The following is a 13,436-nucleotide window of genomic DNA, read 5'->3' as shown; positions in this document are numbered from 1 at the left end:
AGAGACGTGGATGCATCTAGAGACTGTCATACAGAGTGAAGTAAGTCAGAAAGAGAAAAAGAAATATCGTATATTAACGCATATATGTAGATCCTAGAAAATGGTACAGATGAACCAGTTTGCACAGCAGAGATTGAGACACAGATGTAGAGAACAAACGCGTGCACACCAAGGGGGGAAAGCGGCGGGAGGTGGGGGTTGTGTTGTGATGAATTGGGAGACTGGGATTGACATGTATATACTGATGTGTATAAAATTGATGACTAATAAGAAAAAAAAATTAAAAACATAAAAAAAAGAAATTATAATGGTAATATTTAGTAGAGGGTATTTACCAATTGAAAAGAAAGAAGTTAATGTGAAAAAGAAGACAAGAATTCATCACAACAAGCACTCAGAATATTTTGCACCTTTGAGGATTAAGAGGTACAAACTACTACATACAAAATAAATAAGGTACAAGGATATATTGTACAGCACGGGGAATATAGCCAATATTTTATAATAACTTTAAATGGAGTATAACTATAAAGATAATGAATCGCTATCTTGTACACCTGAAACTATATACTCTTGTAAATCAACTATACTTCAATTTAAAAAAAAGAATATTTTACAGCTTTCAGTTTGGACCTGTTTTTTTTTTTTTTTTTTTTCATGATGAAGTATTTAGTTTTAGGTTCACAACAAAATTGAGAGGAAGGTACAGAGATTTCCCATATACTCCCTACCCCCACACATGCATAACCTTTCCCATTATCAACATCACTCACCAAAATGGCACGTTTGTTACGAAGAATGAACGTACATTGACACATCAAAATCACCCAAAGTCCATAGTTTACCATAGGTTTCACTCTTTGTGTTGTGCATTCCATAGCTTTGGACAAATGTATAATGACTTATATTCATCATGATAGTATACAGAGTATTTTCACTGACTTAAAAATCCTCTGTATTCTGCCTAGTCATCACTACCCCTACCTCCACCCCTGGTGACCACTGATCTTTTTATTATCTCCATAGTTTTGCCTTTTCCAGAATGTCATATAGTTGGAATCATACATTATGTAGCTCTTTCAGACTGGCTTCTTTCACTTAGTAATACGCATTTAAGCCTCCTTCATGTTTTTTCATGGCTTGATAGTTTATTTCTTTTTAGCACTGAATAATATTCCACTGTCTGTATGTACCAAAGTTTATCTATCCATTCACGTACTGAAGGGCATCTTGGTTGCTTCCAGGTTTTTGGCAGTTATGAATAAAGCCTCTATAAATATCTGTGTGTAGGTTTTTGTGTGAACATAAGTTTTCAGCCTCTTTGGGTAAATACCAAGGACCATGAATGCTAGATGATATGGGAGGAATATATATAGTTTTGTGAGAAACTACCAAACTGTAGTGACTGTACCATTTTTGCATTCCCACCAGCAATGAATGAGAGTTCTTGTTGCTCCACATCCCAGCATTTGATGTTGTCAATGTTCCAAATTTTGGCCATTCTAATAAGTGTGTAGGGGTATCTCATTATTGTTTTAATTTCCATTTTCCTGATGACATATGACATGGATCATCTTTTCGTATGCTTATTTACCATCTGTATATCTTCTTTGAGATCCTGTTAAGGTTTTTGGCCCAGTTTTTAATTGGGTTGTTTGTTTTCTTATTGTTGAGCTTTAAGAGTTCTTTGTATATTTTGGATAACAGTCCTTTACCAGATGTGTCTTTTGCAAATGTTTTCTCCCAGTCTGTGGCTTATCTTCTAATTCTTTAGACATTGTCTATTAATTTTAATGAAGTCCAGCTTATCAATTATTTCCTTCATGGATCATGTCTTTGATGTCATATCCAAAAAAGCATCACCACACCCAGGGCCATCTAGGTTTTCTCCTATGTTATATTCTAGGAGTTTTATAGTTTTGCATTTTACATTTAGGTCTGTGATCCATTTTGAGTTAATTTTTATGAGTGGTGCAAAGTCTGTGTCTAGATTCTTTTTTTTTTGCATGTGGATGTCCAGTTGTTCTAGAACCATTTGTTGAAGAGACTGTCTTTGCTCCATTGTATTGCTTTGGTTTCTTTGTGAAAGATCAGCTGACTATAGTTATGTGAGTCTGTTTCTGGACTCTGTGTTCCATTCCACTGATCAATTTATCTATGCTTTCATCAATACCACACTGTCTTGATTGCTGTGGGTTTATAGTAAGTCTTGAAGTTGGGTAGTGTTGGTCCTCCTACTTTGTTCTTTTCCTTCAATTTTGTTTTTGCTCTTCTGGGTCTTTTGCCTCTCCATATAAACATTAGAATCATTTTGTCAATATCCACAAAATAATGTGCTGGGATTTTGATTGGGATTGCGTTGTATTTATAGATCAAGTTGGGAAGAACTGACATCTGGACAATATTGAGTCTCCCTCTCCACGAACATGGAATATCTCACCATTTATTTAGTTCTTTGATTTCTTTCATCAAAGTTTTGTAGTTTCTCATATAGATATTGTGCATATTTTGTTAGACTTATATCTAAATATTTCATTTTTAGGTGCTAAGGTAAATGGTTTTGTGTTTTTAATTTCAAATTCCACTTGTTCATTGCTAGTATACAAAAAAGCAGTTGACTTCTGTATATTAACTTTGTATCCTGCAGTGTTACTCTAATCACCTATTAGTTCCAGGAGTTTTTTGTCAGTTCTTTCAGGTTTTCTGCGTAGATCGTCATGTCATCTGTGAACAAAGACATCTTTATGTCTTTTTTCCCAATCTGTATACCTTTTATTTCTTTTCCTGCATTACTGCATTAACAAGGACTTCCAGTATAATGTTGAAAAGGAGCGGTGAGAGGGGATATCCTTACCTTGTATCTGATCTTACTAAGAAAGCTTTGAGTTTCTCACCATTAGCTATCATGTTAGCTGTAGGGTTTTTGTAGATAGTCTTTATCAAGTTGAGAAAGATCCCCTGTATTCCTAGTTTACTGAGAGTTTTTATCATGAATTGGTATTGGTTTTTGTCAAATGCTTGTTCAGCATCTATTAATATGATCATGTGATTTTTCTTTTACAGTCTGTTGATGTGATGGATTATATTGACTGATGTTTGAATGTTGAACCAGCCTTGTATACCTGAGATAATCCCACTTGGTCATGGTATATAATTCTTTTTCTACATTGTTGGATTTGATCTGCTAACACTTTACTGAGGATTTTTGCATCTATGTTCATGGGAGATATAGTCTAGAGTTTTTTTTTTCTCGTTATGTCTTTGGTTTTGGTATAAGGGTAATGCTGACCTCACAGAATGAGTTAGGAAGTATTTCCTCTGCTTCTCTCTCCTGAATGAGATTGTAGATAAGTGGTATAATCTCTTCTTTAAGTATTTAGTAGAGAACCTGGTGTTTTTAGTAGGTTAAAAGAAATAACTCAATCTAAAGTGTCATGTGATTGGCTATATTTTTCATTATCAGTAAGAAGATATAATATTAGATAAAACAAGAAAGAAAAGATATCTTTTTCAAGTTACTAGAAAGAGTTTTCAAAATATCTCAGTAGTGATCTTCAGAAAAAGTATCCATTACTTTTAGCCCATTCTGTCTAGGTTAAGACCAACACAAAAATTTATTGCAGGTTCATAAAACTTTCTTAAGTGATATGTTTCAACTATTTATATTTTATAACAGAAGAAATCTTTTAGATTTTTAATCAATCTAAAGAAGGAGGGGGGCTTCCCTGGTGTCGCAGTGGTTGAGGGTCTGCCTGCTAGTGCAGGGGACACGGGTTCGAGCCCTGGTCTGGGAAGATCCCACATGCCGCGGAGCAACTAGGCCCGTGAGCCACAATTACTGAGCCTGCGCGTCTGGAGCCTGTGCTCCGCAGCAAGAGAGGCCACGATAGTGAGAGGCCCGCGCACCGCGATGAAGAGTGGCCCCCACTTGCCGCAACTAGAGAAAGCCCTCGCACAGAAACGAAGACCCAACACAGCCATAAATAAATAAATAAATAAATAAATAAATAAATAAATAAATAAACAAACCCAAAGTTTAAAAAAAAAAAAAAAAGGATATCTAGGGAAAGCACCCATATAGCCATTAAAAAAAAAAAAAAGAAGGAGGGCTCCTCTTACATACTTCTAAAAATTTACATCTTCCCCCAAATCTTCCCTGTAGAGAGTTTCTGAAAATGTGTTGGGGTGGGGGAAAAAAGGGAGTTGGAAAATGATGAACTAGGTAATATTCTCTTTATTGAAATGAATGGTGCAGCTGTGTTCACAATATGTGAGATTATTCAGTTATTTAGAAGAGCCTGATGGACACCCTCCCATTTTCGTGTGGGCTGCCTGCTATTGATATTGTTCTCAGTCAAGGTAACTAGACTGAGCTACCTCTCATCTGTATGGTACCTTCATGTGATTATTAAAAGGCAACCCTGCCACCTGTTGAAAAATTGTTGTAATATGCTGGTTTTGTTGGAAGACACTTTACTGCCCCCTGACAGACATAAGTCATAATAAATCTACAGACTCATGTGAATTGCACCATCTTGTACATGGTGCCGTTGTTCAGTGCCTGGCCTGCACCATCACATGGGGCACTTGCAAGTAGAAGAAGATAATAGAAATCACCATAGCAATATTTGTCTATAACATGAAAATGAGAAACCAGATTCACTGTAGTAACTCCTGGAAAGTCCCTGTTCAGCAAGTTGGTGGTATTGGAATGTTGTGGAGATGGGATGTAGGGTGGGGAGGGTTCTTTCATTGATGGCTTCCATTATTGGGAACAAGAGCTTGGCCATTGCTCTTTATATGTCTTCCAGGCAATTAGAAAGCCTAAAAATTCCAACTACTTAGCCAAATGGAAAAGAGTCTCTGTTTACAGAGAAAACACAAAGCTTGCTTCTTCTCCATCATTGAGCAGGCTGAGTATACTTAGCAGAACTTTTCCACTTAGGGGTCCAAGTTAAGGCTATCAGTGGCTTTTTGCTTGAAATCTAAACATTTTAGAAACATTTTGTAGAGAAAACTATTCACAGGCCCTTTCAAAAAGGAATCAAATAAATAGTTTGGGGGGTTTCCATCTTGGAATTAAGATGTTTATTTAAGAAACTCCAATAAAGCCCTCTTTCAAGCTATGAAAATTATAGTCAGAATCGAGTGGTGGACTGAGGATTCAGGAAATAGCTATTGATTTGTTAGAGAGCTGAGGGCGTGGGGAGTGGCGGGGGGAGGGGAAGGGCCAGGAAAGGAAGCAACTCGAAGAGAAACTTTTGCTGATGATTCTTATTTCCTCCAACTTTGAAAAGCTTTCCACCAACAGCAGAGTTTAAAGCATTCTCACTCCCAGATTAGTTGACCTAGTCAAGAGGTAGTACCCAGCTCAGGCTGTACTTCTCTGAGCAAAGGCATGAGAGTGGGTGGGAGTGACAAATTGGTTGGGAGGCTTAAGTGCAAAAGGGATTTTCAATGAGGGCAGGCAGGGCAATAAGGGAAGGTCCAAAGCCTCATGCCCAAGGGATTGGGCAGAAACCAGGAAAGAATCTGAGGAGAAGAACTGGCAAGAGAGACCCTGATTGGAGAAAGTTGCACTGAAGAAGATTCCAGAAAGATGCCAGAGGTGGAGTCTTTTTATTAAAGTGTGCCCAACAGATGAGCCCAAAGCAGGGAGAGAACCGTGAAAGAAGTCAAACTAAACTGGACACCAACCTGTCTTTTTATTTACTTTTCAAAACCTCCACGGGCAAGAAATCAGAAAGTAGTGAGGAAAACAGTACCAGAAAAGTGCCAGAGAAATGCCTGGTGATGAGTTACAGGGTTACAAAAGACGGCTGAGAGTTCTATACAGAAAAACTGGAAGCATGTGCAAATTGCATTATGATCAAAGTGACAAAGCTGGACGAGCACCTGGAAGTAAATATAGAAGTGTAATAGTTCTGAGGTAGGTTCATTGCAGATCAAAGGCTCTGAATGATTTACAAGGAAAAAAGTAGCTTAGCCAAATGCTGCTGATGACATTTCACGCTTTCTACCTTATGCTTCTAACTATTCTTTGTAAATATAATCCTAAATCAGTGACCCATTTAGGTTGTCTAATAAATGAACACTTTTAGAGTTCCATACTTGCTTGTTTTCTGCATTCATTTCAGTGAAGTAATGGTGAGGAGATTATGTCATTTAGATTTTAGATTTGATCTAAACTATCATTTAGATTTTGTTTTGATTTAGCAATGATATAAACCCTATGGATGTTTAGGAATATCCATAATCCCCAGTTGAGCTTTAGTTATTGTTGTGGTTAATGGGTGGCTTAGTTTACCCATCAGCTGCATGGTCAGGGAAGTAGAAAAGAAACTTCCCATGGAAGGACAAGCTTTTTAAAATTCACAGGGACCTTGCCTATTAGTAGATATGACCCAAAGTGACTTCAGCTCCAACCAGTAAAATGAGTAACTCTCCCCTTTGGGCTTGGGGTGGAGCTGGGTGGAGAGTAAAGATAAAGAAACCAGAAACCTCCTCCCTCTATGTCCACCTTGTGTGGTCGTTAAAGATGAAGTCAATGGCTCTCAACCTTGGCTGCACACTAGAATCACCTGGAACCTTTACAGATCCTGATACCCAGTCCACGCCCCAGAACAGTCAAATCCGAACCGCTTAGGAGGACACCTGGGACCGGTGTGTTGTTTTAAGTTCTGCAGGCTATTCCTGTGTGCCGCCAGGATTACAACTGGATTACAGAAGACAGTGCAGGTCCCTGGCATACTTTTGGTGCCCAGTGAGTGTGAACATCCTTGTCTTTGAATTGTTTCCTGCTCCCCCACCTCTCCCTTTTCTGAACTTGCACAGGTTGATTTTGTAGCAGACTTGGTCTTACAACATGTACCACAGGTGACTTTGCCTCAGAGTTGGAGAATTTGTTTTCTTCCTCCTGTTGAAAAAGACAGAACTCTCTTCTTTTCTCACTTCTAATATACTGTCTCATCACTTATTTCATGCTTTCATCTTCCTTCCAATATTACTTAACTTCTTTTTACCTCTGAGGCCTAGAATCTGTGGATTTAGGAAGAATTCTAACTTCTGTGTCCCTAGGGATTGAATTTAGGCAAACCTTCTCGAGCATATCAGAAGGATCAGGGTGGAAGTAAAGCTTAAGGAGTAAAGGGGGTTCCTAAAAATAGAGCACAATTCATCTATTTCAGTTAACAATGCCTTCATGTTTTCTAAGCATTTTTTAACTCAAGCATTTTTAATAAGCTCACTTATGAGTCTTGTTGAAAAATAAATAAAATATACTTGTTTTCATTAAGGGAAGAGATCTTTTGCCATCTTAGGTGGTATTGTTGAAGGAGACAAAAAGGAGTCCAAAACTTGGCAACAGGCTAGATTATTAGTGACATAATGGTCACAGAGGTGCTGGTAGAGCTACATTTTCTTCCTGCAATTAGTATTTTAAGTGCCCACAAATTACATATGAAAGTCCAGATAACCTCCTTACAAAAGGGAAGACTGAAAAATTATGGTCTTTGCAATATCTTCATTTTTAAGGATTTATAAATGTGTTTTTGTCAATAGGCAAGTGACACGTCCACTTGCTAGTTGTACTTTGAAGGGAGAAATAGTGCTAAACGATGCCAACCTTTATCTATTATGATCAGTTCCAAATGCTGTAAGCAAGTGCAGATATCTGGAGATACACTTGCAACACTTGTGAATTACAGATTTCCTTTCTTCAACAATTTTTAAGAAAATCAAGAAGGCAAAACTCAAGAGGCAGAAGGGAACTCTCTTTAGTAACTTTATTGCTTGAATCTGTAGGCATTTGAAGCAAGACTGTGAGGAGTTTAGCCAAATTGTGTTCATCTGCAGAAAGTCCTACGAGGACTCTAAGGAGAGTACTCACAAGCCAACTCTCGAAATAGGGTTAGAATTCACCTGGGAGGAGGTGGCGTTGGCACCAGGACGCCCACTGAGGCAGTTGTAATAGGTGAATGTAATTCCAGACCTAAAGCTCTTACTGTAAGGATTCAGTGGAAGGAAAAGTGATGTTGTAAAAGAAAAAAAGTCAAGAAACACATCTGATGGACATAAAAATAATAATTACAAACTAAAATTTTATTACAAGGCTTCTTGAGAATTTTTAACTCACCTTGATAAGAAAACTAGACAAGGGAACATCTCCTAGAGGGATAACAGACGCCTCAATTTTCATCATGTTTAAATTGATGAGCTAACCAGTTTGAAATGTCATGTAAATTGAAAATGATATGAAATTGAACAAAAGGGAAAAATTAGAAGGAGAAAAATTTGTGCATTACCTATGTAAGAAACTGAATTATGACATAGAAAAATACTATATAGGCAAGTTTCCTGATATAGGTAGAAGGTTAACTATTTGCATTTTTAATTCAATAAGAATATATATTTTAAGATGCTTTGGGGTTCTGATGATTACCAAGACAGATGGCTTTAAATCAGAGCTTGTAATATACTTTTCAGCCCCAAAGCTATTTGGTAGTACTGTCAAGGGAATGTCAGTGTTTGATGCTAAACCAATACTGTCTGGTGTCTTGTGTACTATTGGATTTTATAAATTCAAGACATCGTACATACAGCTTTTAAAAAAGAAACCTGTAAGAAAGACTTGAAGTTCTTTTCATTCTCAAAGTGCCTTGTGTTGTTGCTTCCCATTTCCCTAGGAAAGTGACAGTATTGGAGGACCCTGATCAGAATATCCACCTGAAGAACTTGTCTCTTCATCAGGCAACCACAGAGGAAGAAGCTCTGAATCTGCTTTTCTTAGGAGACACCAACAGAATGATTGCAGAGGTAATAAGCATTTCTCTGCAAGCTGTTTTTTGCACATTATAAGATATAATAGAATTTTAGGGGCAGCAATGACTTTAAAAATAATCTCATCCCAATTTCATGTTAGGAGAAGGAAACCTAGATCCAGAGAATTGAGGAGATTTTCCCAAGGTCTTCCAGCTAGTTAATGAGCAGGGACAAAAATCTAGTCTTTTTTAGTTTTATATTTTTAAATTTTCTACAAATTGATTTGTAGCTAGTCAGTGACAACTCATCAAAAGTCTTAATTATAGGAATTTTTGCATAATTTTTGAAACTTAAAATACATAGTTCATTCTTCCTAACCTCCAGTCATCCATGTATTGGCATATGTTTACCTATCCATGTATTTTCATGTATTTAGTGAATTAATATTTGTAAAGAATTTAGAATAATGCATGGAACATAGAAAGTGCTCTATGCATTTGCAGCTATTGTTGGCAGATCCAGGAACACTGCCATGGTATGTAGTATAAGTATGTCTCAGCACGTTATTGGGGATATACTTATACTGAAAACTATTTGTTGTTAATCTGACATTCAAACCTAACTGAGCACCTATATTTTACCTGGGACCCATAGTCTGGAGCCAGGATTGACCCAACTCAGTCTTGGGCCCTAACCTCAACCAGTTACTGATTGGAGATGGAGGGTCACAAAGGTCTCATCCAGCGACACTGCAGTGAAAGGAATTAAGTGGTCGCGGTAGTGGTGGTGGTGATGTGGGAACAGTTCCCCAAGTGAACAGCTTACTGTGATCACGGGCACTTTCCTTTTTAAATCACACTCCCCGCGTTTTGTGTTCTACCTTGTCCCTGATGACAAACAATAGGTGAGGACAGTAAGCTGGGAGGAGAAGTAGTCTGAGAAAGTCTCCCTCAAGTGACTTCTTTTCTGCCTCATTTTCACCCTCTGGAATGCACCACCTTAAATACAAGATAGATAAATGGAAAGAAAAGTCAGGTAGTGAAAGCATGGTGTTGACGTCTGTTATTGTGTTGGGACCTTAGTTTTGTTGTTGTTGTTTTACTAGTTCTGCATCAGTACTTTTCAATAGACTAACTTAAATAAGTTGAGCTTAGGTGCCACATATAATATGGATTTAAGGACCCTTAAATTATTATTTTTACTTAAAGAGAGCGGTACATAGTTTTTAATTCAGAATATCTTCTATTGTTTACAATGTTTTGCATTTGTGTATTGCTTCAACATTTTTGCCCATGCGATCGTCCGTGACGCTCTTCTCACAATAATTGAAGAGAAAGGAATAAAGGCAGATTAAGAATTAGGGAGTGTAATAATGAAAGATTTAACATGCCCCACTAAAAATCCTCCTCCTCCATACACAGTTTAATAAACAGCAAATGGAGCAGTATAGACTAGAGATGGGTCCTGCCCACCAATGGAATATGAAAAAGGAAAAAGGTAGATCCATAAATGCTGTTGGAAAACACGGGGAAACTTGTCCCTGCCTCACTGCTAACCTTCTTCCTGAGGTGACGCATCCCTAGAGGAATGCAGGCCTCATCCTCACAATTACATCCCCTCATCTCTAATGGGTCAGGGAGGGCTCCTGGCCCTGGTTCACTATGACCTCTATTAGCTAAAAACCTTGGCCATTTGCTATTTTAAAGTTATGCCTTAACTTTAGCCAACTGCATCTTTTCAGACTATTGTAAAGTCTTGAGGACCTTAAGCTTCCTTTGTACAAGCTTATCTGTCATGTCCTATCACCTTACAAAGTTCCAAAAGTCTTTTCCTATTATTTACTGTTGAGTGTTTAACAATAGTATAAATAGCTGAAACATGAAGAAGTCCAATTCTAACAATGTTGGTTATGCATTACTTTAAAAACTTATTCACTTTTTTCCTGTGTGAAGCCTGATTTCTTTTAAACCAAATCTAATAGGTTTTGGATGTTTCTGTGCTTGGCTTTTATTTTTCTCTTAGGTAATAGCTGCCATGTTATATCAAGAACCTGCTCAATAGACTTGGCTTTGTTGTAGATGCTTTATATATGTATATATTATTTCTGATTCTTATTTTATAAATGGAAACTAAGGCTCAAAGAGTTAGACTACTTGCCCAAGGTCACACAACTAGTAGGTGGCAGAGCCAGGGTTCAGCTCCAAGTCCGACCGTTTCAGAGGCTTATGTTCTTTCCTTACACCACAGTTCACAAACTCAATAATCAAATTGACATATGTCAGATTTTTCAAGTGAGGATACATTTCTGAATTATTTAAAAAATATAGCAAGTATGTAGCACTTCAGTTTATCTCTTGAATTCATTGAAAGCAAATACATAAAAATATAAATGAAGAGTAACTGTCAATCCCTGGAAATACTTTATTATTCAGTCTCCAGAGAGGCATGTTTTAGATTACAACCGAGCTGTCAGAATGCAATTTGTCAGCACAGAATGAGCTTACCAGGATAAAAAGAACACACTAATCATTTTTTTTAAAAGGCGAGGTTCCCAATTTCCCATTTACATAGAGAAATCCAGAAGTTGCCATGGTAACCAGAAAACATTTGCAAAACAAAGTCTAAATATGGGGACCCAAAGTGGAGAGCTCTTCCCTTTTAAATTGTCTACTTCTAGCCAGCATTTTAAGGAAAAGTTATTAAAAGTAGCTTTATCCTCTTCTTATTTTTAGAACTCACTCTTAAATAATTTCTGTAATCCTACCAATGTTTTGAATAAAACCTGATTATGTCCTTAGGGTAAATTTTTTCAAAAGTTGATTTGCTGTACCAAAGAGAATAAATATTGTGAAAGCTGAACTGTGGGTGACCCAGTGTCAAAGCCCACCAGTAGCAAGTATAACTTGGTACCTTTTTGTCTTACCATTGAAATGTTGCTCTCAATTAGTCACATCTAATTGAACAAGACATTCTGCATTTGATTGTTAGGCCCTGCACAGTCCCATTGCTGGAACTGTTTGTTCAGCCCTGCCCACGGTCTAGAGCACTCTGTCCCCAAGTATGGCCCAAGGATAACTTGCATTAGGATACTCCATGGTAGTCAAAAGACACAGTTTCCTGGATCCCATATCTGATGGATAGATTCAGAATCTCTGCAGTGGAGCCCAGGAATATGCATTTTAGCATTTTAAATGTGCTCAGTCTAAATTTGGGGGCAGTTTGGGTTTTACCGTTAAGAAGCTGGTTGAAACCCACTCCCAGAGAAGTATGTGATCAGGTCCATATTCTGTACCCTCACCAACATCACAGGATTTGAAAGTTCTGCCAATTTGGTAGGCAAAAAAAAATTTGCTTTAACTTGCATTTTTGATTACCAAATTATTTTATATCTTTATTTGCCATTTGCATTTCTGTTTTTGTTTATGTGCTCTACTTGTTCTTCTCTTGGAGTGTCAGGGTAGGTCTGGTTGATTTGTTGACTCCATGAGGGCTGGCACTTGGTCTTGTTCACATCTGCCACACCTAGAAACAAAGCCTGATATATAGTAGGAGCTCAGTAAATAATTGTTGAGTGAATGAACGTTAAAGATAACTTTTGCCTTTGTGATATATTTAGCAAACATTTTCCACCATTTTATAAATTTTCTTTTACTTTTCATTTCTTTTTTTTTAACATAGTCAATCTTTTTATTTTATGGTTTCTCCTTTGGATGCCATGCTTAGAAATGCAATAGCTCACCGATGAGTAATTCTACTTATTAGAAAGTGTTTTGTTTTGAATTGAAATCTGATGCCCAGTTGCATCTACCCCGTTGTTCCCATTTTGGCCTGGGACATGGAAGGGGATGGTCATCATCAGGTTGGAGTGGATTTTATCGGAGGTTTCTGGAGCATGGGGATTTCACCTGGATCTTGACAGAAGCTGTACTGAATTAACAAAATCAGATGATCCCTCTAGGAGCAATCTCCACTGATAAAAGTGCCATTTAACTATTCATTTTAGGGAGTCATAATGTTGCTCAAAGTGAATAATTAGACTAATATGGCCTTCTTTTACAAGCCAATTTGGAGAAGAGAATAATGTTCAGGGTCCTTTCTGCCAAAACTTCACAGTAGTGTCTGTTGTAGGTTAAATTGTCTCACCCTGTCAAATTCCTGTGTTGAAGCCCTAACCTCTAGTACCTCGGAGTGATCTTATTGAGAGGTGGGGTCTTTACAGAGGTGATCAAGTTAAAATGTGGTCATTAGGTTGGGCCCTAATCCAATATGACTGGTAACCTTATAAAACGGGGAAATTTGGAGACAGACTCATATAGAGAGAGTGTGCCATGTGAACATGAAAACAGTCATCTACAAGCCAAGGAGAGAGGCCTGGAACAGATCCTTCCCTTATAACCCTCAGAAGGAATAACCAACCCTGCCAACACCTCCATGTGAGACTTCTAGCCTTCAGAACTGTGAGATAATAAATTTCTATTGTTTAAGCCACCTAGTTTGTTGTACTAGAAAACTAATACGGTGTCCAAATAACCTTGGATGTAATTTCTTATATGATTGGTATCTGGTGTTGCTCTTGACCTTGATGAATTCAGGAGTGATAATATGCTATATATAGTATAACATCTGGAAAGACCCTACAATTCTCAGCTAGCAACTATTGAAAGACAAGACTGTAG

The 13,436-nt window shown here is 37.6% G+C and overlaps 1 protein-coding gene across 1 annotated transcript in view; it reads left to right on the top strand.

Annotated features, from left to right (window-relative positions):
- KIF6 (kinesin family member 6) overlaps positions 1-13,436 on the top strand; it is a 399,235-nt gene that overhangs the window by 112,779 nt on the left and 273,020 nt on the right. The window contains exon 6 of the mRNA XM_068557688.1: positions 8,685-8,814. Within this exon, the coding sequence (XP_068413789.1) occupies positions 8,685-8,814 (130 nt within the window). The remainder of the gene's footprint in view (positions 1-8,684; positions 8,815-13,436) is intronic.

The sequence above is a fragment of the Eschrichtius robustus genome, chromosome 12 (genome assembly GCF_028021215.1).
Source record: "Eschrichtius robustus isolate mEscRob2 chromosome 12, mEscRob2.pri, whole genome shotgun sequence".
NCBI classification, from domain to species: Eukaryota; Metazoa; Chordata; class Mammalia; order Artiodactyla; family Eschrichtiidae; genus Eschrichtius; species Eschrichtius robustus.
The sequence above is the reverse complement of the archived record's forward strand: the minus strand, read 5'-3'. Positions and strand labels throughout refer to the sequence as shown.